At 46.0% G+C, this 25,898-nt stretch overlaps 1 protein-coding gene across 1 annotated transcript in view; it reads left to right on the top strand.

Moving 5' to 3' along the window:
- The window catches only part of LOC124605137 (succinate--CoA ligase [ADP/GDP-forming] subunit alpha, mitochondrial), a 74,472-nt gene that overhangs the window by 5,519 nt on the left and 43,055 nt on the right, over positions 1-25,898 (top strand). Inside the window, exon 3 of the mRNA XM_047136624.1 lies at positions 22,932-23,153. Coding sequence (XP_046992580.1) covers positions 22,932-23,153 — 222 coding nt within the window. The remainder of the gene's footprint in view (positions 1-22,931; positions 23,154-25,898) is intronic.

Below are 25,898 nucleotides of genomic sequence, written 5' to 3' on the forward strand. Positions count from 1 at the left end.
TTTCAGAGGAAACACCTTGGCAGACACCTAAAATGATTTTCTATGGAAAACCTAAATCTGGATAGCCAGATGAGTGTTTGAACTGGAGTCCACAGGAATACTGGTGCAGTGTCCTAACCATATAGCCCAGTAAAAAAAATTAGATTCATTCTTCAGAGAGGAAATGGAAGGAAAATATTTCCTTGCTGAAGAAAGTTTTGATGTGCAGCATACCACAGCTTTCTCTTGTGTACCAGTCTCTCCACCTCAATTTTGTGTTGGATATATTATATTCCCTTCAGTATTTTGTCCTCTACAATGCCTTCTAGTTACACAGAAGTTATTCCCTTTTGTCATATTGGATGTCTTGTCTGTTAGTGTTTTCTACATATTCCATTCTGTGCCAATACTTCAGCGAATCTCCTTATTTCTTATCTTATTGTATACTTTCAATACTTACCGTTCAGAAATGCTGTGATTTTTGTTCCTTTCTGGTTTCCCAACAGTCCATGAGTTCTGGCTCACAGTGGGTTAGACGTCGAGAAAATTGATGCCCAGGTGGCTGTGATTAACAAGTTTATTGATGAAAACAGATCCTTCATTGGAGCTTAATTAACAGACACAAAAAAAAGTCCTCAGTCAATTCTCTGCCTTGAATTGGGTGAGAGCTGGTAATTCCAGTTGAGTGTCAGCCATGGAAGGCAGAGTCACAATTACTACATTCAGAGTTACTGTCTCACATGGTGCACTAGTTGTCTCTGATTGAAGGAATGCTGTGACACACCACAATACCAAAGTTCTGGAGGCCTATTGTGGTTAAGGCTAGATCTCAGTATAGCGTGACGACTACCAGTAGCTTAACATAGTATTGGAGATGAAGGTCCAAGGTCAGTAAACTAGCTGACATTAGAGAACAGGCTGCTGGAGGTTTCAGGAGAGACTCTAATATATGGATTGCTGCAGCAGTCACTGTTAAGCTCCCAGACCTCGTTCATGGAGAGCTCCATGTGAACTGGTGTTCCATGGTTATGTGCTGGCATAAATATGTTTGTGGCACACGGATACAGTGGAAACTGCGTCTAAACACATGACATGTGGAGGTGAAATAGTGCTTTTGATAGCAGCACAGTGGATGTCAATGCGTGTGCTGCTGTTGGTGAGCCTGACCCTTCGTATGACAGCTGACAAAAATTCTGTGTACGACAAATGGCCCACTTGGTTGCTGTCCAGGGTATTTCCTAACACCTGAGGCAAGCACTTTTCCGTGATGCACTTGCTGATGCGTAAGCTGGCTGCAGAGGATGGCTATCCATGGTTTGGGAGTATGTGACTGGTTGATGTCTTGTAGAAACAGCATCCCTCCCCTCCTCCTCCCCCCTCCTCTCCCTCAGGTAAGAGATGCCAAAGCCATCTTCATGGAGAATGATGATCCAGCCTTCTTCCTCCTCCCCTCCCCCCCCCCCTCCCTCCCTTTCAAAAATGATGGCTGTTCCATCAGGAGACAGAGGACAAGGAATTGTCGCAGCGTCTGCCTTGAGGAAGCGGCCCAAGGTGTCGGAGATGTTTGACCAGTGGCCATGTCCATAGGCTGGGTCACTGGACACTTATAGAGGCTGCTGTGGGTGGATCAGGGTGGCTAGGGGCAGCCAGGGAGCAAACTGTCTGAAGTGAATCTGAAAAGATAACAAAAGTAGTAATAGATGTACCACACCCAGAGAGCTGATAGTGTTTGTGAGTACTTTGGAAATATGCATAAACCTGTGAAGGGTGGAGAGCAGTTTGGGAACACACTGGAAAGAACATGATAAACACATTGTACCTGGAGGGCAGGTATAGGTTCGAGAACACTTGAAAAGTAGAAATATTGCACCTAGGGGACACAGATGGGAGGAGGAGCATTCAAAAAGTAAAAGTCTTGCACCCAGATGGTGTTTATGAGTGCAGGAAAACTGATGAAAGAGGAATATTCTGTGTGGAGAGAGTATATGCTTGCAGGAACACTTAAAATATAAATCTGTTGTGCCTGGAGGGCGTATATTAGTGTGGGAGCACTTGAGTAAGAAATAGAACAGGAAAGGACGACTAGCAGTTAGTCTTGGCACTTCGATATCAAAGCCTCCAATGACTGAGCGTGCGGCAGAATATGTAAAAGTATAGGAAAGAGAAGCATGATGTTGCACTGTTGGAACAGGAAAAGGCTTGCCTACTGAGGTCGTTCGACAACATTGGCAAGGAAAGTCAGGAACGACAGCATCGACAGTGATAGCCCATCGGTGGGTGTTGCATGTCAATGATTGCTGCCAGCTCCACATAGCATTGGAGGGGAAGATCCAAAATTGATAGACTGGCTGATGTCAGAGAGTGTGCTGCTGGAGATTCCAGGAGAGACCGGATGCACAGACCACAGCAGCATTTGTATAAACCCCAGAGCATGTTGTGTTTTGGCTTTCTGTAGTTGTGAGCCAGCATAAATATGATGCACAGATACATTGTGACATACTTGTGGGTGTGGGACTCTTGAAGGTGAAATATTGTCTGAGATAGCAGTGCTGTGGTTGTGAATGTGCACACTACTGCCGTTGGGCCTAGTGTCTTTCATGATGGGAGCCAAAGAATTTGTGGACAACAGACCAGCGTGTTTGGTTGCTGTCCAGCATATTTACTAACACGCAAGATGTGCTGGTCGGTAATGGACTTACCGACATGTAAGCTGGCAGTAGGATATGATAACTGATGCTTGGCCACCCATGGGACATGGGTGTGCTACTGGTTGCTATTGTGGAAGCATTTAGCCACAGATGCAGCACTATGATTCATTCCTATACAACTCTGTGATCCAGACATAAATCCTCAAAAATTTCCCCCTCAAATTAAAATGTTGAAAGTAGAAGACTTCTTTTGATGAGGAATTCTGTGTGTCCTTGTGCTGTTATGCTTCTTATATCCTCCTTGCTTTATCCATCATACATTATTTTGCATCAGAGGTAGCAAAATTTCTTCTTTTGGTCTATTACGTGACCTTCACTTCCCATGATAAAATCAACACTAGTCTCATTTCTGCTGCTCATGGATGGTTCTCTCTCCATCTATATTGTGTGTGCTGTTCAATGGGTCCTTTAATTGTTCGCCACTATCACTGAGAATCACAATTTCGTCAGTGGATTTTATCATTGATATCCAATGACTCTGAATTGTATTTCCACTTCTTATCATTTCTTTCTTGGCTTCTTTGAATACAGCTTGAACACTTGAAGATAAAGACTGCATCACTGCCTAATACCTTTCTTAATTCGATAACTTCTCTCTTGGTCTTCATTTGTTATTGTTCCATTGTGGTTCTTGTGTAATACAGAATATTAATCATCTTTCTTTGTAGATTATACCTATTTTTCTAGAGATCTGAATAGCTTTCTCTATTTGATCTTGTTAAATTCTCTTTTCTAGATTGAGTAATCTTAGATGATCTCTCATATTTTGTCAGCGTGATTGATTTATGGTGTCCTTTCTGGTGTTCTAACCGAGCTATTGTTCCCATTTTATCCACACTGTTTCAATGACCGACCCAGCCATCTTCTTCAGCTGCTGTGAGTTTTGCTGTTAGTTTTATTCACTGCCTGGATTCCAACCACGTTTTGAACTATTGTTCGTCTCATGGCACTATTTATAGCCATGTTAGAGTCATGATGCTACCTACACTATTTGATGCTCTTTAGTTTTTCAGAGCTTGCGTTGATATTCTGTGAAATTCAAATGCTCTCGGCTTGTACATGCTCTGCTGGACATGGTGGTTGGCAAGATTTTAACAAATTGAGTGCTGGACAACATTTGTTATTTAAACTGAAATCTACATCCTTGTTTATTAGCTTTTGTGACACATTTATTTCAGAAGACTCCTTAATTATGCTGTCCCAGAGATTTGGCGTTTGACACTGGACACAACGTTTCATGATCACATTCGAGGTAATGCTTGGCGGCAGGTGCTTTGCTTAGTTTTTCTGTCGACTGTTCTGATAGTCTGCACCTCATAATACATGCCGAATTCACATGGCATGTGATACACACCCATCTTTTGGAGACCAAGATTATCTTTAACATTACAAAGAATACTTCTTATCGTAGTTGTAGGAAGTGAAATACATTGGATGTCACAACATCTCCAAGGGAGAATGAGTAGCATTGAAAAGTCTGTAAATTCCAAGAATGATTGCCTATCAAAGTTGTGGGGTCCAAAAGATACATATCAAACGTGCAATCTTAAATCGATCATGCGACTCTGGTGGTGGGCATTATGGGTATGTTTACGGTGGTCACTGCAGCAACGACAAAAGAAGAGTGTTACGAAAATACTTGTAATTACACAGCAGACAACTTAGCTTACTCGTTGTCGGTGTTATCGTCATGCGAAAGTCCGTGTGATGTGTACTCTACAGGAACAATTCTCTTTTTGCCATAGCCTGGGTAAACTCTGCCAGTATCACACAAGAATATGGTTAGAGTGTCACATGCGTTAACTTTTCCTTGCAAACGCAAGTTGTGGAAATAGAGGTACTGAAGCAAGTATAGTTCATCTCTTTGTCCTGGACACCCTTCTCTTTTAATGGAAGACTTCACAGATTTCCATAGCTGCTTGATGTTCTGCATGTGCACACTGGGGTCATCCGAAGACGTGAACTCTACAGAGTGGTTGACAAACTCCTGGGCAAATCCTTCTGCGTTGAGTGTCTTGTAGGACTGAAACCTGTCTGTAATGACTTAACTACAAGGCAGTACGAAGTGCTGTATCAGACCCACTGAAGTAACCTTGTCTCTGGACAGTACTCTGACAACAAAATACTTCCAGGACTCTCGTTCTATTCCACCGAATACCCAAATGTGATCTATTTCACCCTTTGAATGTTGTTCTCTGTGGTTCTTCTTTCTTGCTATGTGAGATTCATCCACTTCAAAAACTTAATTTGGGCCACCAATCAGTACACTGTCGTTCATCACTACCATGTAACACACTTCTCTGCAAAACCTGAAATATTTGCACACGGTATTAGCAGATAAGTCAGTTTCTGATGCTGTTGCTTGCAAGATGTAGTCTCACATCCAGCAAGATGGAAGAATTATGCTGGTCTGGATGGATAATTGGGAAGAGGCGAACCATACATTCTTCCTGATACTCGTTCGCTTTCCACACTGTCCGAAATGAAATTGTAACGGTATTTCAGCATCGAAACTCTTCTTAAGAAGTTGTACACACTTCTTATCACCACAGTCTACACAGTCTCTCCTTTCCTCATCTAGTAGTACTCCATATTTGCGTCAAAAAGTCAATTACTTTTCTACGCTGGACAAGCATGGAATCAGATTTTTCCATGTGAGAGAATCTGCCAAAGAAACGTCAAGAACACCAGACATCCCACTCACTATCGACATAAATCGTCTGGCTTTCCCTAGCAACTCACAAATAATTCGCGGAGGTATGTAATTTAGAGCAACTAAGGGAATGACGGAAAACAGATAAAAATGACAATCACAAATAATTAATCATAACGCCCACCACCAGAGTTGCATGCTTGATTTACAATCGCACATTCAATATGTATCGTTTTGATCCCGCGACTTTGATAGGCAATTATTCTTGGAATTTACCCCGAAGTCTATGGAGTATAAGCAAATTGTAGTTCTCCAAGCTGACAGGAGCAGTACTACAGTCATCACGTAACGTGTAGACTATAGTAAGAAGATTTTCAGTCTTTTGAGTGACGTAGCATACAGGCAGATAAGTGCTGTTTTTATGAGTAAAATGGAGAGAAAGATGAGGACTTCTCTCAATGAACCAGGTTTGGCATGTAATAGCATTAAAGATCTTAAAACATGAGTGGCAGTACCATTGCAACTATAACACATCTACATCTACATCCATACTCCGCAAGCCACCTGACGGTGTGTGGCGGAGGGTACCTTGAGTACCTCTATCGGTTCTCCCTTCTATTCCAGTCTCGTATTGTTCGTGGAAAGAAGGATTGTCGGTATGCCTCTGTGTGGGCTCTAATCTCTCTGATTTTATCCTCATGGTCTCTTCGCGAGATATACGTAGGAGGGAGCAATATACTGCTTGACTCTTCGGTGAAGGTATGTTCTCGAAACTTTGACAAAAGCCCGTACCGAGCTACTGAGCGTCTCTCCTGCAGAGTCTTCCACTGGAGTTTATCTATCATCTCCGTAACACTTTCGTGATTACTAAATGATCCTGTAACGAAGCGCACTGCTCTCCGTTGGATCTTCTCTATATCTTCTATCAACCCTATCTGGTACGGATCCCACACTGCTGAGCAGTATTCAAGCAGTGGGCGAACAAGCGTACTGTAACCTACTTCCTTTGTTTTCAGATTGCATTTCCTTAGGATTCTTCCAATGAATCTAAGTCTGGCATCTGCTTTACCGACGATCAACATTATATGATCATTCCATTTTAAATCACTCCTAATGCGTACTCCCAGATAATTTATGGTATTAACTGCTTCCAGTTGCTGACCTGCTATTTTGTAGCTAAATGATAAAGGATCTATCTTTCTGTGTATTCGTAGCACATTACACTTGTCTACATTGAGATTCAATTGCCATTCCCTGCACCATGCATCAATTCGCTGCAGATCCTCCTGCATTTCAGTACAATTTTCCATTGTTACAACCTCTCGATACACCACAGCATCATCCGCAAAAAGCCTCAGTGAACTTCCGATGTCATCCACAAGGTCATTTATGTATATTGTGAATAGCAACGGTCATACGACACTCCCCTGCGGCACACCTGAAATCACTCTTACTTCGGAAGACTGCTCTCCATTGAGAACGACATGCTGCATCCTGTTATCTAGGAACTCCTCAATCCAATCACACAATTGGTCTGATAGTCCATATGCTCTTACTTTGTTCATTAAACAACTGTGGGGAACTGTATCGAACGCCTTGCGGAAGTCAAGAAACACGGCATCTACCTGTGAACTCGTGTCTATGGCCCTCTGAGTCTCGTGGACGAATAGCGTGAGCTGGGTTTCACATGACCGTCTTTTTCGAAACCCATGCTGATTCCTACAGAGTAGATTTCTAGTCTCCAGAAAAGTCATTATACTCGAACACAATACGTGTTCCAAAATTCTACAACTGATCGACGTTAGAGATATAGGTCTGTAGTTCTGCACATCTGCTCGACGCCCCTTCTTGAAAACGGGGATGACCTGTGCCCTTTTCCAATCCTTTGGAACGCTACGCTCTGCTAGAGACCTACGGTACACCGCTGCAAGAAGGGGGGCAAGTTCCTTCGCGTACTCTGTGTAAAATTGAACTGGTATCCCATCAGGTCCAGAGGCCTTTCCTCTTTTGAGCGATTTTAATTGTTTCTCTATCCCTCTGTCGTCTATTTCGATATCTGCCATTTTGTCATCTGTGCGACAATCTAGAGAAGGAACTACAGTGCAATCTTCCTCTGTGAAACAACTTTGGAAAAAGACATTTAGTATTTCGGCCTTTAGTCTGTCATCCTCTGTTTCAGTACCATTTTGGTCACAGAGTGTCTGGACATTTTGTTTTGATCCACCTACTGCTTTGACATAAGACCAAAATTTCTTAGGATTTTCTGCCAAATCAGTACATAGAACTTTTCTTTCGAATTCATTGAACGCCTCTTGCATAGCCCTCCTCACACTACATTTCGCTTCGCGTAATTTTTGTTTGTCTGCAAGGCTTTGGCTATGTTTATGTTTGCTGTGAAGTTCCCTTTGCTTCCGCAGCAGTTTTCTAACTCGGTTGTACCACGGTGGCTCTTTTCCATCTCTTACGATCTTGCTTGGCACATACTCATCTAACGCATTATGTACGACGGTTTTGAACTTTGTCCACTGATCCTCAACACTATCTGTACTTGAGACAAAACTTTTGTGTTGAGCCAACAGGTACTCTGAAATCTGCTTTTTGTCACTTTTTCTAAACAGAAAAATCTTCCTACCCTTTTTAATATTCCTATTTACGGCTGAAATCATCAATGCCGTAACCGCGTTATGATCGCTGATTCCCTGTTCTGCGTTAACTTTTTCAAATAGTTCGGGTCTGTTTGTCACCAGAAGGTCTAATATGTTATCGCCATGAGTCGGTTCTCTGTTTAACTGCTCAAGGTAGTTTTCAGATAAAGCACTTAAAAAAATTTCACTGGATTCTTTGTCCCTGCCACCCGTTATGAACGTCTGAGTCTCCCAGTCTATATCCGGCAAATTAAAATCTCCACCCAGAACTATAACATGGTGGGGAAATCTACTCGAAATATTTTCCAAATTATCCTTCAGGTGCTCAGCCACAACAGCTGCTGAGCCAGGGGGCCTATAGAGACATCCAATTACCATGTCTGAGCCTGCTTTAACCGTGACCTTCACCCAAATCATTTCACATTTCGGATCTCCGTCAATTTCCTTCGATACTATTGCACTTCTTATCGCTATAGACACGCCTCCCCCTTCACTGTCCAGCCTGTCTCTGCGGTATACATTCCAATCTGAGTTTAGGATTTCATTACTATTTACGTCTGGTTTCAGCCAACTTTCTGTCCCTAGTACTATATGAGCGTTGTGACCGTTTATTAATGAGAGCAGCTCTGGGACCTTTCTGTAGACGCTCCTGCAGTTTACTATTAGCACATTAATATTGTTATTCCCTGTTGCATTTTGCTTACTCCTACCTTGCTGCATCTCAGGAGGCATCTTGTCGGCCCTAGGGAGGGGATTCTCTAACCTAAAAAAAACCCCATGTGCACTCCACACGTACTCCGCTACCCTTGTAGCTGCTTCCGGCGTGTAGTGCACGCCTGACCTATTCAGGGGGACCCTACATTTCTCCACCCGATAGCGGAGGTCAAGAAATTTGCACCCCAGATCTCCTCAGAATCGTCTGAGCCTCTGGTTTAAGCCTTCCACTCGGCTCCAAACCAGAGGACCGCGATCGGTTCTGGGAACGATACTACAAATAGTTAGCTCTGATTTCACCCTGCGAGCGAGGCTTTCCGCCTTCACCAATTCCGCCAATCGCCTGTACGAACTGAGGATGACCTCTGAACCCAGACGGCAGGAGTCATTGGTGCTGACATGAGCAACAATTTGCAGTCGGGTGCACCCAGTGCTCTCTATCACCGCCGGTAGGGCCTCCTCCACATCTCGGATGAGACCCCCCGGCAAGCAGACAGAGTGAACATTGGCCTTCTTCCCCGACCTTCCCGCTATTTCCCTAAGGGGCTCCATCACCCGCCTAACGTTGGAGCTCCCAATAACTAATAAACCCCTCCCCCCGTGTGCCTGCTCGGACCTTGCTGAAGGAGCAGCCACATGTCCACTCGTAGGCAGAGCGGGCAATGCCACACGGCCAGCCTCCACATTGACCCTCCGCCTCGTGCGCCGCGAATGCCGCTGAACCCGCCACTCCCCTTGGGGAGAGGGTGGCCCAACCGCGCCCAGTACACGCGAAGATGTCTCGACAGTAGGGACAGTTGGTGAAGCATGTAACACCTGGGGTGTACCTTGCGACGCACCAGACTCCCCACTGCCGCTACACTCCGAGGCAGCAGCCTGAAGATGGCTGACCGCGGCCATCAACACGCTCAGCTGTTCGCGAACAGTGGCCAGCTCCTCCTGCGTCCGTACACAGCAGTCACACATCCTATCCATCCTAAGGAATCAATTTACTGAAGAGAGTTAATCAACCTTTAACTAGACTGCTAATTCACTAAACGCGGCTGTTTATTCACTAAACTGTGGTTGCTAGGCACTTCTTGTAGAAAACAATGAAAATAGCACTACCTGTCTCTGGACTGTATTGAAAACAAGCACTAGCACTACTGGCACTATGGTTGACTAAAGGGACTCTCTCTGACTGTATTCAAAACAAACATGAAATCTATGGAACTATTAATAGCACTCGACAATTAAAGCTTCCTAAAAGCAAATACACACGGAAGAAGAAGTGACAAGTAAGAAAAATACAATTAATACTTATATTAAGGTAGCTCGCTGCACAGCAGACGTGAAGCAGACGGCAGTTGCGACGACACTGACTCTACTGGCACTATGGCTGACTATAGGGACTCTCTCTGACTGTATTCAAAACAAACACGAAATCTATGGAACACTATTAATAGCACCCGACAATTAAAGCTTCCTAAAAGCAAATACACACGGAAGAAGAAGTGACAAGTAAGAAAAATACAGTTAATACTTAAATTAAGGTAGCTCGCTGCACAGCAGACGTCAGTTACGACGACACTTTACTAATGTGCCCCCCAGGGGGTCCACAACTCTTTTGTGGACACGTGCGTAGCGAGCACGGGACCCCGACCTAATATGGCCCTCCTTCCTTTCCGGGCTGCATACCTTCCCTTTCTGCATCCTTCCCCGTCCCCCATCTTCGCCGGCCGCGGTGGTCTAGCGGTTCAGGCGCTCAGTCCAGAACCGCGCGACTACTACGGTCGCAGGTTCGAATCCTGCCTCGGGCATGGATGTGTGTGATGTCGTTAGGTTAGTTAGGTTTAAGTAGTTCTAAGTTCTAGGGGACTGATGACCACAGATGTTAAGTCCCATAGTGCTCAGAGCCAACCCCCATCTTCGCCCCTCCCCCCCCCCCCCCCCCTCGCCTCTTGCTCTTTCCTTCCCTTTCTCCCCCTCTGGGAGTATGGTTTGTGCCTACATCCGGAGACGGACGCTCGAAACTGTTACAAATTCCTTGCTTTCTACACTTGCAAGTCTTCATCCTTCCTCTGTCCTTCTCTTTTCCTTCCCTCTTCTCTTTGCCCTTTTCTCCGCTGCGGCGTTTGAGACCTCTCTTCTTTCCTTTCCCTTTCTCTTTTTTCCTCCCTGTGCGTGTCTGAAGGCCGACCCACGCATTTCCATGCGTAGCCGGTGACGGGATAACGCGTAATTCCCCGCCCCGGGTAGACAGGTAGGACACGTACGTACCCCCTGGTAACGGCCAGGCCCAGGGAGGGGTGATTACCCGAGCTGATGCCTTCTGAAAGTGCTGATTGGTCCCTCCGTCCATTTGTCGGGAGGTGTGAACAATCACCTAAGGTGGGAGTGCCCTCAGAGAGGGCCCCCACAAGAGAGAAGCGCGCCATCAGAGACGCCGGTAATCATGGGTGATTCTTCTGCAATGTTTTCCTCACCTTCCACTATGTCTGCTCACAAGCGTAAGTTCACTGAGTCTCAGCCACAGACAGTTCTTTCATCGTTGCCACAGTTCCTTGTTGTTTCTCGGTCTGACGAAGGTCACGACTTCTCCACGGCCAATCCTTTCATTATTCAGAAAGGTGTCGACGCAATTGCAGGTCCTGTAAAGTCTTGTTCCAGATTACAGAATGGCACCCTGTTGTTAGAAACAGTCAGTGCCCTCCAGGCACAAAAATTGCTGCGTACTTCACTGCTCCACACCTTCCCTGTCCGGGTTGAAGCGCACCGCACTTTAAATTCCTCGCGTGGAGTCATTTATACACGCTCCCTCAATGGATTGTCTGACGAAGAAATTCAGCACTACCTGTCTGACCAGGGCGTAACGGCTGTTCATAGAGTTATGAAAAGGGTTGACACGAACATCATTCCAACCCGCACTGTCTTCTTGACATTTGACAAAGTTCAACTCCCATCGAAAATCAAAGCAGGCTATGAGATAATTTCCGTTCGCCCTTATGTCCCAAACCCTACGCGTTGCTATCGGTGTCAGCGGTTCAATCACACCAGCCAGTCCTGTTCCAATCCGGCCAAATGTGTTACGTGTGGCAAGGATGCCCATGAGGGTGCTTGTCCACCTCCATCCCCTCGCTGCATCAACTGTATGGGTGACCACGCTGCTTCCTCTCGAGATTGCCCCGTTTTTAAGGACAAAAAGCTCATCCAGGAAATCAGAGTGAAGGAAAAGGTGTCGACCTTTGCTGCTCGAAAATTATTCGCCAGTCGACAGCCCACCGTGCCTCAGACAGGAAAATACAGCACTGTCCTTGCTTCTCCTCGGCCAACAAAGGAGGCGGCCACGCAGACTTGCGACCTCACCTTTAGTGCCACGGTCGTCAGATCGGCCAGCGCAAAGATCGCCCGTTCAACCTCACCACTTTCGCCTGCCCACTCTATGGCTCACCCTTCATCGGGTTCTGCTAAATCTCGAGCCCAACAGTCAGACACCAAGACTTCGAAAAAAGAGCATACTCGTGAAGATTTTTTACGTACCCCAACTTCACACCCATCGGTTCCTCCTCCATCTAAACATCAAACTTCCAAGAAGGCTACAAAGAAACCCAGTTCATCTCCTTCTCCGCCAAGGCGTGTCCCATCTACAGCACCACCTGGCGGAAATTGCCCTCGGCCGTCTTCTGTGTCGCCGAGGCGCACTGCTGGCGGCCGATCAACCGGCCGATCGCTGGTGGCAGGAGCTGCTCCTGAACAACCTATGGATCAGGATCTTCTGCCTTCGGCTGAATGCCGTTCCATGCTGTCGGTCGCAAGCTCTGAGCAGTTGTTGAGTTGACAGCGACCTTGGTCACATTCCTCCATTTTCTGTTCACCCTATGTCCATTATCCACTGGAATATCCGCGGCATTCAAGCCAATCGGGATGAATTGTCGGTCCTCATACGATCCTACTCGCTGGTCATCTTATGTCTTCAGGAAACAAAGCTGCGTCCCCATGACCGCTTTGTTCTCCCTCGTTTTCAGTCTGTCCGATATGATCTCCCCTCTGTTGAAGGCACTCCAGCCCATGGAGGACTCATGATTCTTCTCCACTTAAACACTTCCTTCCAAGCTGTAGCCGTCCGTCTTTCCCTTTCTGGATACACGTTCTCTCTTTGTACTGTATACATTCCATCGTCCACACCAATGGCACGAGCTGATCTCCTTCATCTTCTTGGTCAGCTTCCACCCCCCTATTTGCTGGTTGGGGACTTCAATGCCCACCACCCGCTTTGGGGATCTCCACATCCTTGTCCACGTGGCTCACTATTGCTAGACGTATTCCACCAAGCGGATCTAGTTTGCCTCAACACTGGGGTCCCTACATTTTTGTCTGCCTCCACATCAAATTTATCTCATTTGGACCTTGCGGTTGGTACTGTTCCGCTAGCTCGGCGCTTCGAATGGTTCGTCCTTGATGATACACACTCGAGTGACCACTTTCCATGTGTCCTTAGACTGCAGCTTCAACTGCCATACATGCGCCCGCGACGCTGGAAGTTTGCCCAAGCCGATTGGACACTTTTTTCGTCTCTAGCGACATTCGATGACCGTCACTTTCCCAGCGTCGACGATGAGGTCAAACACATTACCGACGTTATTCTTACAGCTGCGGAACGTTCAATACCACGCACCTCCGAATTGCCCCTGCGCCCCCCCCCCCCCCCTCTCCCCCGTTCCTTGGTGGAACGAGGCATGCCGTGACGCAGTACGTGAGCGGCGACGTGCTCTCCGCGTTTTCGGCCACCATCCTACTTTGGCCAACTGTATCCGCTATAAGCAGTTCCGTTCGCGATGCCGTCGTGTCATCCGCGATAGCAAGAAGGCAAGCTGGAAATTCTTTATTAGCTCATTTAACACCTTCACTCCCTCCTTGGAAGTTTGGAGTCGGCTTCGACGGTTCTCAGGCGCGCCTAGTTTCTCCCCGGTCTCTGGGCTCACTGTCGCGCATGACACATTAGTGAACTCCGTCGCAATTTCTAACTCATTGGGTCAGCACTTTGCTGAGATTTCGAGCTCTTCAAATTACCCGCCAGCGTTTCTCCGGAAGAAATGTGCAGCGGAAGTGCGACATCTTGCTTTCTCCTCTCAAAATCGCGAAAGCTACAATACTGTTTTCTCCTTGCGGGAACTCCAACATGCACTCTCTTCTTCTCGCTCCTCCTCCCAGGACCGGATGGTATCCACGTCCAAATGTCGCTGCATTTATCAACCCATAGTCTGCGTTACCTCCTTCACCTTTATAATCGAATTTGGACCGACAGTACCTTTCCCAGACGATGGCGGGAAGCTATCGTCGTTCCTGTTCCGAAACCTGGTAAGGACAAACATCTCCCCTCTAGCTATCGCCCCATTCCTCTCACGAGTAGTGTCTGTAAGGTTTTGGAGCGTATGGTGAATTACCATTTAGCTTGGTGGCTGGAATCCCGCAGTCTTTTTAAGACCTGCCCGATGCGGATTCTGAAAGCATCGTTCTGCAGTTGACCATCTTGTTGCTCTCTCCACTTATATCATGAACAATTTTCTCCGGAAACGCCAAACAGTAGCAATATTTTTTGATCTGGAGAGAGCATACGATACCTGTTGGAGGACAGGCATCCTCCGCACACTGTTCTCTTGGGGCTTTCGAGGTCAGCTGCCCCTTTTTCTTCGCGAATTTATGGCAGAGCGCACATTACATTTAGGGTGCGGGTGAACACTACTCTCTCCCGTACTTTCTCCCAAGAAAACGGGGTACCCCAGGGCTCCGTGCTGAGTGTTGTACTGTTTGCCATTGCTTTAAATCCAATTATGGATTGTCTCCTTCCTGATGTCTCGGGCCCCCTCTTTGTGGACGATTTTGCGATCTACTACAGCTCTCAACGGACCAGCCTTCTTGAACGACGTCTTCAAGGATGTCTCGATCGCCTCCACTCTTGGAGCATCGAAACCGGCTTCCGTTTTTCTCCCAGTAAGACCGTTTGTGTTAATTTTTGGCGACGTAAGGAGTTTCTTCCGCCCTCCTTACATCTAGGTCCTGTCAACCTTCCGTTTTCAGACGTCGCTAACTTCTTGGGTCTTATGTTTGACAGAAAACTGTGCTGGTCCTCCCATGTTTCCTATCTTTCGGCTCGCTGTCTGCGATCCCTCAACACCCTCCGTGTCCTGAATGGTACCTCCTGGGGAGCGGACCGAGTGGTCCTTCTCCACCTCTATCGCGCCTTAGTGCGCTCGAAATTGGACTATGGAAGCATAGTCTACTCCTCTGCTCGGCCGTCTATTCTTCGGTGTCTCGACTCTATCCACCACCGTGGATTACGTTTAGTGTCTGGAGCTTTTTACACCAGCCCTGTGGAAAACCTTTATGTTGAGACTGCTGAACCTCCGCTGTCCAATCGGCGAGCAGTCCTTCTGCGTCGTTATGCTAGCCATCTGTCTTCCATGCCTGCTAATCCAGCCCATGACATTTTTTTCGACGCCTCCTTTGATGTAGGATACGCAGGCCGCCCCTCCTCCCTACTACCACCGGGAGTCCGCTTCTGTCAACTGCTCCATTCTCTTTCCTTCCGCTTTCCTAAAACCTTCTTGACAACTTGGGGTACAGCACCGCCTTGGCTCCGTCCCCAGATCTGCCTGCTCCGTGACCTTTGTCGATTTCCCAAGGAAGGTACCCCTTCACTTGTTTATCGTCGGGCATTTGCTGTTCTATGTGCACAAATGACGGAAGCCACATTTATTTACACCGACGGCTCGAAAACATTGTTAGGTGTAGGGAGTGCCTATATTGTTGGCGACACCCCAAATCACTTTCGGCTTCCCGACCAGTGTTCGCTTTATACTGCGGAGCTTTACGCTGTTCTCCAGGCTGTCCACTACATCCGCTGCCATCAGCGGATACAGTACGTTATCTGTTCAGATTCTCTCAGCTCTCTCCTCAGTCTCCAAGCTCTTTACCCTGTGCACCCTCTGGTCCACCGGATTCAGGACTGTCTGCGCTTGCTCCACCTGGGGGGCGTCTCGGTGGCGTTCCTCTGGCTCCCAGGACACGTTGGTGTCTGTGGAAATGAGGCGGCCGATATTGCAGCCAAGGCTGCAGTCTCTCTTCTTTGGCCAGCTATTCCATCGATTCCCTTCGCCGATCTACGGAGCGTTTTATGTCATCGTGTTCTTTATTTATGGCACGCACATTGGTCCACACTTCCTCATAATAAATTGCGGGACGTGAAAGCTCTTCCTTGTGCTTGGACCTCTTCCTCCCGAACGCGTCATCGGGAGGAGGTAATTTTAACTAGACTCCAGATAGGGCACTGTCTTTTTAGCCATCGACATCTTTTAAGCGGCGATCCTCCCCCACTCTGTCCCCACTACTCTCAGCTGTGGACGGTAAGACACCTTTTAATTGAGTGCCCCTATTTTAATCCGTTACGCTCCCGTCTACAGCTGTCGCCTGATATATCGTCGATTTTAGCAGATGACACGCGCTCAGCCGATCACGTTCTCGAGTTTATTAGTGCCAGTGAAATGATGTCAGTCATTTGAAGCTTTTTTTGGGGACAACCAACCCCTTTCTGTAGTGGATTTTTAAGCCTTCCTTCTGCTTTTCGTTTCTCCAGTTTTATGACTTTCGTTCCCATTGCTGCTGGTTTGCATTTTCGGTTGATTACCTTTTCCTAAGTCACGGACCGGGCGCTAATGACCATAGCAGTTTTGCGCCCTAAAAAAAAAAAAAAAAACAAAAAAAAAAATTACTAATGTACACGAGGGAAGACTTCATCTAAGACCCATAGTTAGTAACACTGACACACCTGCATACTGCCTGTCAGAATACCTGAATAACATTCTCAGTGAATATGTGGGGAAATGCAAACATTGCATTTGCAACTCCATTGACTTTCTACTGTGGCTCTAGGATATGGATATTATGGCCAGTTTTGATGTTGTCTCCATCTTTATGAGAGTTTGACTTTCTGATTTCTTGTAACTAATCACTGAAAAGTTTGACAGTTGTTTCATGGGACTTTTTAGATAAGTTCTTACATCAAGTTATTTCCTGTTCAGTAGAAAATATGAACAAACTGATGGTGTGGTGATGGGCAGCCCATTAACGCCATGTGGTGAACATATCCATGGAATGTTTTGAAGCAAAGATATTAGAATTTGCCAACTTGAAATCAACATGTTTCTATTGGTATGTAGACAATGTGTTTATGGTGTGGCCACATGGAATAGAAAAGCATCAGGAGTTCCTGGAACTTTTAAACTATATCCACCATAATATAAAATTCACAATGGAACTTGAAAGAGAGAGTCATATGCCTGTCTTTGAATTGTTAAGGGAAGAAAGGATGGATTCCTGGGTCACAGTATATGTAGATAACCTACACACTCTGCCTCCATCTACAAGTGTCAAGCCATCACCATCCATCACAGAGAAATTTGGTGTTAAAGACTTTTGTCCCCCTGCGGGTCTGGAGGTTAGAAGAGGCCCGAGGTATTCCTGCCTGTCGTAAGAGGTGACTAAAAGGAGTCACACACCTTTCGGCCTTTATGTGATGGTCCCCTGTAGGGTTTGACCTCCATCTTTCAAATTTTTCCTGAAGAGCGAGCCACTTGGGGAAGAGCGCCTTCACATGGTGCATCGTGTCCATCATGCATTGAGATCTTTACCCCATTTTCTCGTTGTGGCATTGCAGTCCTGTTCATCCTCCATCTCTTGATTGAGGACACCTTCCTGGGTGCGTTTTCCTCCACCCACTATGCAGTGTCACTTTTTGTGCCGACGATGACCATGGAATTCTTTGCACCTCATATCCAGCATGGTAGCTGCCGTGTACCCTGTTTGTTGTAGTCCCCTGACAACACAGGGATCACTCTGCTGATGCCCACGCCGTTAACTCCCCACGTATGACATGGAGTAGGTGCCCATCTTTGTGGGGCATCAGGACTCCAGGCAATGACCATCCTGCCAGGTGGCCCTTGCTGAGGCTGGGTGGCGCCCATGGGGAGGGCCCCTGGTCGGAGTGGGTGGCATCAGAGAGGACGACAGGTCATGAAGCGTAGTACGTCATCTCTTGCTGGTGGTCCACTGCTTGCAGTCTCTAAACAGGCAAAGTCTAACTTCAGTGCTAAGAAATATGACCCCAAATTGTTCCACTCCCTGGCCACACAATGGGAGGAATGCCAGGCCAAGGATGGCAGTGAAGCTTATTCATCCTGGTACCTCATATTACGGTAGTTGATTGGGAATCTTCAATGTCCATGAAGCCTCAGTTTTTTGTGGAGCATTTGGAGGACAAGTTTGGGGATGTGGAGGACTTGTCCAAAATGCACTCTGGGTCAGTCTTGATAAAAACAGCATCCTCTGCCCCGTCACAGGCATTACTCGCTTGTGACAAGTAGGGGGATGTTTCTGTTACCATCACGCCCCATAAGAGCTTAAATATGGTCCAGGGTACTATATTCCACAGGGACCTTCTTTTGCAGTCTGACGATGAGCTGCACGCCAATTTAGAGCAGTGAGGTGCTCATTTCGTCCAGCACATCGATCAGGATCCGAGGGATAATCAGGTTGCCACCTGTCCTTCATCTTGGCCTTCGAGGATGACACATTGCCCGAAAAAGTCAAGGCGGTGGTCTACCGCTGTGATGTAAAGCCCTATATCCCTCCCGCAGTGCGGTGCTTTAAATGCTGGAAGTTCGGCCATATGTCTTCTCGCTGTACTTCCAGCATCACATGTCGAGATTGTGGACATCCATCACATCCCAATACTCCATGTGCCCCGCCTCCCATCTGTGTCAGCTGTGGAGAGCATCATTCACCTTACTTGCAAGACTGCAGGATTTTACAGCAAGAAAGGAAAATCATGAAATATAAGACCCTGGACCAACTGACCTCGACTGAGGCTAAGAGAAAATTTGAACATCTACGTCCTGTGGCTACGACCTCCTGTTTCGGCACCGCTACGAGGACAGTTGTTGCCCCATGAGTTCCTCGCATTCCTGTCGCCTCTCAGAACCAGAATAGTAAACCTGCCCCCTTGATGGTGGGGGGCACTTCCCTTCCTGTTTTTCCCTCAGCACCTACTTCGGGAGCAACACCCCCCTTCCCCTCCCCCAACCATCGGGGAAATCAGTCCCCATTTCTGAGCCAGAGAAGCATATGTCTTCTTCGGCTCCTCTCGCTAGGAAGGGGTCCCTCCATTCCCAGGTTTCTGCTAGTGGGAAACGTGATGCCCGCCTGTGGTTAAAGAGCCCAAAAGCAGCTGCTCATAGGGCTTCACACTCATCCTCAGTCCCAGAGACTGAGCCAATGAAGTCCTCACAGCCATGGAAACCCAAGGAGCAGCAAGAGAAATCGAAAAAGAAGTTCCCCAAGACGAAGGGAATTGCGGTGGCACCCACACCACCACTACCTACAAGCTCTGTGTCTGCAGATGAGGTGGAGATTCTAGAATCCGCTGAGGACCTAGATCTCGCTGGACCCTCGGACACAATGGATATAGATTGCTTAGGCAAACAGCTGGTGGCACCAGGTGACCCTGTTGCTTAAACTGCCTCATTGAATGTTCTATGCCTTCCCAGTCTCACGATAATGTCATCCTACAGTGGAATTGCGGTGGTATTTTCCACTGCCTGGCTGAGCTGTGGAAACTGCTAAGCCTTACACCTGCTTTCTGCATTGCCCTCCAGGAAACCTGGTTCCCGGCAATGCGAACCCCTGCCCTCTGTGGCTATAAGGGATACTGCAGGAACCGTAGCGGCTATAATTGAGTGTCAGGTGGAGTTTGCATTTATGTCCTAAACTCAGGTTGTAGTGAAACTGTGCCCCTTCAAACTCCTCTTGAAGCTGTGGCTGTCTGAATAAGGACGGCACAGGAAATAACTGTCTGCAATGTATATCTTCCTCCAGAAGGTACAGTACCCCTAAATGATTAGCTCCACTGATTGATCATCTCCCTAAACCTTTCCTACTTTTGGGAGATTTTAACACCCTGGGAGATTTTAACACCCATAACCTCTTGTGGGGTGGCGCCGTGCTTACTCGCCAAGGCAGAGATGTCAAAACTTTACTGTCTCAGTTCGACCTCTGCCTCTTAAATACTGGGGCCACCACAGATTTGATTGTGGCTCCTGGTAGCTGCTCGGCCATTGATTTATCAATTTGCAGCCCAGAACTTCTCCCATCTATCCGCTGGAGAGCACATGACGACGTGTGTGGTAGTGACCGCTTCCCCATCTTCCTGTCACTGCCCCGGCATCAGGCCCACGGACGCATGCCCAGATGGGCTTTAAACAAGGCAGACTGGGAAACTTTCACCTCAGCTGTCACTGTTGAATCTTCCCCACATGCTAACACCGATGTGATGGTCAAGCAGGTGACTGCAACAATAGTTTCTGTGGCAGAAGACACAATTCCTCACTCTTTACAGTGCCTCTGGCAAAAGACACTCCCATGGTGCTTGCCGGAAGTCACTGAAGCAATTAAGGAGCGTCGGTGAGCTCTACAGCGGCATAAGTGGTACCCTTCCATGGAACACCTCATTGCCTTTAAACGGCTCTGTGCCCCAGTTTGCCAACTTATCAAGTGATGGAAGCAAGAGTGTTGGGAGAGATATGTCTCAACCATTGGGTGCCATAAGTCACCTTCCCAAGTCTGGGCAAAGATCAAACATGTTTTTGGGTACCAGGCCCAAACAGGTGTTCCCGGCATTAACATTAACGGCGTATTATCTACTGATGCAAACGTGATTGCCAAGCACTTCGCTGAGCACTATCCTTGAGCCTCTGCCTCAGAGAATTACCCCCCAGCCTTTCACATTCTCAAACGGCAGCTGGAAGGGGAAGTCCTCTGATTTAGTACACGCCACAGTGAATCCTATAACGCCCCATTTACAGAGTGGGAGCTCCTCAGTGCCCTTGCACATTTTTGACATGTATCGAGGCCATGAAGTGGTTTACACCGACGGCTCATTGGCTGATGATCACGTCGGCTCTGCTTATGTCCATGGAGGACATATTGAACAGCATTCCTTGCCCAATGGCTGCAGTGTTTTCACTGCCGAGCTGGTGGCTATATCTCATGCTCTTGAGCACATCCGTTCATGCTCTGGGGAGTCATTTCTTCTGTGTACTGACTACTTCAGCAGCCTACAAGCTACCCTCATCATCGTTTGTTAGCAACCATCCAAGAGTCCATCTATGCCCTGGAACAGTCCCGTCGTTCAGTGGTGTTTGTCTGGACCCCAGGTCACGTCGGGATCCCAGGCAACAAACTTGCCGACAGGCTGGCCAAACAGGCTACGCTGGCAACTGCTTATTGAGATCGGCTTATGTGCAACTGATCTGCGTTCGGTACTACGCTGCAAGGTTTTGCAGCTTAGGGAGACGAAAAGGCATAACCTCAGCATGCACAACAAACTGTGTGCCATTAAGGAGACTACGAATGTGTGGCAGTCTCCATGCGGGTCTCTTGCTGTGACTCTGTGGTTCTCTGCTGGCTCCGCATTGGCCATGCCTGGGTGACACATGGCTACCTCCTGCACCTTGATGACCCACATCAGTGTCGATGCAGCGCCTGGCTGACAGTTGCCCATATCTTGGTGAGCTGTCCTTTTTTGGCTGCCTTGCAACGGACTCTTCAGTTACCGTACTCGTTGCCATTAATTTTAGCTGACAGCACCTTATCGGCTAATTTAGTTTTAAGTTTTAGTGCATGCCCTTTGTCCCTTTGTGGTCTCCACTCTAATGTTTTTAGGGTGGATGTTTTAATGTGTCGCAGAGTGGCTGGCTTTTCCTTTTTATTCTCGTGGTCAGCAAGCCATGGTCGTCTGCTTTCTTGGTTTTACTACTTCTACCTGGTCCTTGCTTTTGTGGTTTTCTTTTCCTGTTTTGTCCATGGTAGTGTTAGTTGTCCTTCTGTTGTTCTTCTGGTTCTTTCTTTCTCCTGTTATTGTGATGTACATCTCCTTTTTCTTCTTTCCCTTGTGTAATTATTTTACCTGGAACAAGGGACCGGTGACCTCGCATTTTGGGCTCTGCTGCCCCCTCCCCCCTCTTTTAAACCAACCAACCAACCTACCTACCTAAAGACTTTGGTCCATAGAGCTCAAACACTTTCAGGAAAGGATAGCATCACCAAAGAATTACAGCAACTATGAATAGTTTTCCGAAGGAATGGGTACTCATATCAAATTGAGTAGGTGATGCAATCAAAACACCTTAGAAAGAGATTGAGGCTGAGGCCCAGGAAGAGAAGCCAAAAATCGCTTATCTATGTTATGTTGCCCTATATCCATAAAGATAGATAGTCTGAATATAATAGAGGGAAACATTCCACGTGGGAAAAATATATCTAAAAACAAAGATGATGTAACTTACCAAACGAAAGCGATGGCATGGTGATAGACACACAAACATACACACAAAATTCAAGCTTTCGCAACCAACGGTTGCTTCATCAGGAAAGAGGGAAGGAGAGGGAAGGACAAAAGGATGTGGGTTTTAAGGGAGAGGGTAAGGTGTCATTCCAATCCCGGGAGGGAAAAGACTAACCTTAGGGGGGGGGGGGGGGGAAAAGGACAGGTATACACTCGCACACACACTCATATCCATCCGCACGTTCACAGACACAAGCAGACATTTGTAAAGGCAAAGAGTTTGGGCAGAGATGTCAGTCGAGGTGGAAGTGCAGAGGCAAAGATGTTGTTGAATGACAGGTGAGGTATGAGTGGCGGCAACTTGAAATTAGCGGAGATTGAGGCCTGGTGGATAACGGGAAGAGGGGATATATTGAAGAGCAAGTTCCCATCTCCGGAGTTCGGATAGGTTGGTGTTAGTGGGAAGTATCCAGATAACCCAGACGGTGTAACACTGTGCCAAGATGTGCTGGCCGTGCACCAAGGCATGTTTAGCCACAGGGTGATCCTCATTACCAACAAATACTGTCTGCCTGTGCCCATTCATGCGAATGGACAGTTTGTTGCTGGTCATTCCCACATAGAATGCGTCACAGTGTAGGCAGGTCAATTGGTAAATCACGTGGGTGCTTTCACACGTGGCTCTGCCTTTGGGGCATGGTTTTTCTAATTGTTTATTATTTTATCAGAGCAATATATATTTACCATAAATATACAGTACACATTCACTGCATTTTCTATCTTTTTTATTCACTGAATAATACAAATTTATTATGACTCACTCATTAAATACATCATTTGATATTCACGTTTTACAGGCGAAATCTGCTACAGGAGCAGATGCGACAGTTATTTATGTTCCTCCGCCAGGAGCTGCTAAGGCAATTCTGGAAGCAATTGATGCAGAAATACCACTTATTGTGTGTATTACTGAAGGCATACCTCAGCAGGATATGGTAAAAGTTAAGCATAGGCTTCTGGCACAAGATAAGTCTCGACTTGTTGGTCCTAACTGCCCAGGCATAATTGCTCCAGAACAAGTAAGTATTCTTTCGCAGGCCTGAATTTCTATATGTTTTGAGTTTCTGAAAATAAATTGAAAGCCACTTCTAAGTTTTTGCAAATTCATTTTGTATTTTTAATAGGAACTTAACATTATCAAGGGAAACTTGCTTTTTCTTTTCAGAGAGATGTGATATTATCTAAAATCTGGGAAAGATGTACAAAAATAGGAAAGTAAATTGAAGAAAGTGGACCTAATTAAGTAATTTTAAAAACCAGTAGGCAAAAATGAAAGTAATTAGTGCTTTTTACAATCAATTCCATTGCTACAACAGGATCAGCTGCCTAATAGAGAAACCAGTAAACTTTGGATATTGCCACTGTAACTGTAATTTTCATGTGCTATATTACTTTCATAGTGACATTTCAGATGTCATTTGGTGCAGCTGCAATTATAGAGTACAGTAAAATAAAACACACATTTCGTCAGAGTTCTCATCAATTATATTATATTTTGTGCCTTTTTGTTGCTTATTGGTTCTGGAAGTACACTTACAGTCCTCTTGTTCTGCAAAAATATTTCCTCTTACACAAAAAAGTTGTGTTCTAACCATGTTGATATAGCACTAATAATTGCAATAAAGCAAGCCTAAAAAAATATGACACTTGGGTATCAGCATTCTTCGATTCTCACTTTCATTTACTGAAAGGCTGAAAGTGAACTAAATTATAGGCTAATCTAGACATTCTGTGCAATTGCAGAAGTTTTGCTTTGCTTTCTATTTGCTTGTTTTGATACATTTTTGCAGTTGGGTAACGAAGGAATCCAGAACTCGCATGACATTTTTCATCTTACCACGTAATTTGTAGGCATGCACTTGGATTTGTAGCATTTTTGAATGAACTGTTTGATAGTTCCTCACATTAGTTGGGATCAGTCTGCTACTGAGTTTAAAGTGTATCATTATTATCACCCAGCATTTTATTATTTTGGCGTATTTATGTTATTGTCATAATCTAATGTCATTCATACTCAGTCACAACTGATGTGTGTGTGCGGGGAGGGGGGGGGGGGGTGATCAGCTGAACATGCACTGTTGTCAGTTCCTACGGATGAGCTCTTCAGGGAGCTCAGCCAGTCCTTGCTGGATTTGGCTTTGCCAAACTTAGACATTCTGAGATTGGGACTGCTCTGCACATGGTTAATTCTCTATCTTCTTTGATAGAAACTTCTTGAAAATAATCATAATTACCACCACCAGCAAGGTGAACTACTTGTTGAAAAGAATAATGAAAAGTGTAAAATGTGCATAAATAAGTAGCCTCAGGGAAAATTGCCACAGCCCAATTGCATTAGGGTTACTCTGCCATCTGAAAATCAGTCTGAGATGACTTCTCTGTTAGCCTAGCTAATTGTGGTAATGTATGGGGTCCACTGATTATAATAAAAATCTCCCACTAATTCTTGTAGACTGTTAAGCTGTTTTAAGCTCAACCCATTAAAAGAAGTGATGAGCTTAATCTTCCAGGACTCACATGAGCAAAAACAACACTTTTTGTTAGACAGAATGTTATTTCAAATGTGAAAAGAGAAGGAGTGTATGGAATTATGCCATCACTTAACATTTTAAAAACATGTAGTGTGTAGAAGGAACTCTGAGGCCAGTGGGCAGTGCACCACTGTCAGTCAGTTTTCACAAAGCTGACAATCAGTAATAATTCCAACAAAGATATTATGATCCAGGAAATTAAAATCATCCAATACACTCCTTAGTAGCAGAGTGTCATAATGGCATAATAGCTGCCTATTTTATCACCATCTTCAACTTTATTCGTAGCCAAGGAAGAGTAGTGTGTTAATATTAGTATATCATCAAAGAAGTCCAAATAATACAAGCATCAATATCTGAATTTTCAGTTGTACTTGGAAAAGTGCACGAGTTACAAAGGCCACCTCTTTCAGATGATGAGCAAAGCCGTAGGTAACAGTAATACACTGGTTGCTACTTCTCCTCGTCTGGCATATAAACACAGCTGTGCAAAATATTTAGTAAAGCATCTGAATAAAAAACAGAGAGTTGAAAATCACACCGTGCTATTCTACAACTGAAACCAGTTGTAAACATTTGATTTGATCAGGGAGACAAAATAACAGTGACCAGGAACCCACAGCTTCTTGGCTGTCTTTAATGAATGTAGATGTTACAATCTGTGTAGCACCTACATAGATTCTCCACTGTGCCCACTTTGATAACAAATATGAGGCTCTAGCCAAAATTTTCAGGGCTGGTGCTGCCATCTGTTGAAAACCTTACCTTTGGACTAATGGTCACCATCACCCTCGAAGTAGTTCCCATCCACACGTACACACCAGTCCCAGCGCTTCTGCCACTGGTCAGACGTTCTCTGGAAGTCCTGTTCTTTGTGTGTGTTTATCACCACCAGCGATGCTTGTTGAATCCTCTCTAAAGTGTCCAACAATTGGCCCTCCAACTTGAGTTTCAGTTTTCAGAATAGTACGAAGTCGCAAGGTGCAAAATCTGGCGAGTACAGTGGGTGGGGTACAACCGCCATGTTGTTTTCTGGCAAGCAAAGACGTGTGACAGGGCACGTTGTCGTGATGCAGTAGCCAGTTCTCTTGACGCCAAAGTTCGGGCCGTCGTTGCCACACGTTTTCATGGAGCCTGCGTCACAGTAATACGCAGAATTCACTGTTAGGGTGCATGGTACAAGTTCTTTGTGCACAATTCCCTTGGTATGCTCTTTACCTGTCTCGCTTTTTT

Source organism: Schistocerca americana, chromosome 1, assembly GCF_021461395.2.
Source record: "Schistocerca americana isolate TAMUIC-IGC-003095 chromosome 1, iqSchAmer2.1, whole genome shotgun sequence".
Lineage (NCBI taxonomy): Eukaryota > Metazoa > Arthropoda > Insecta > Orthoptera > Acrididae > Schistocerca > Schistocerca americana.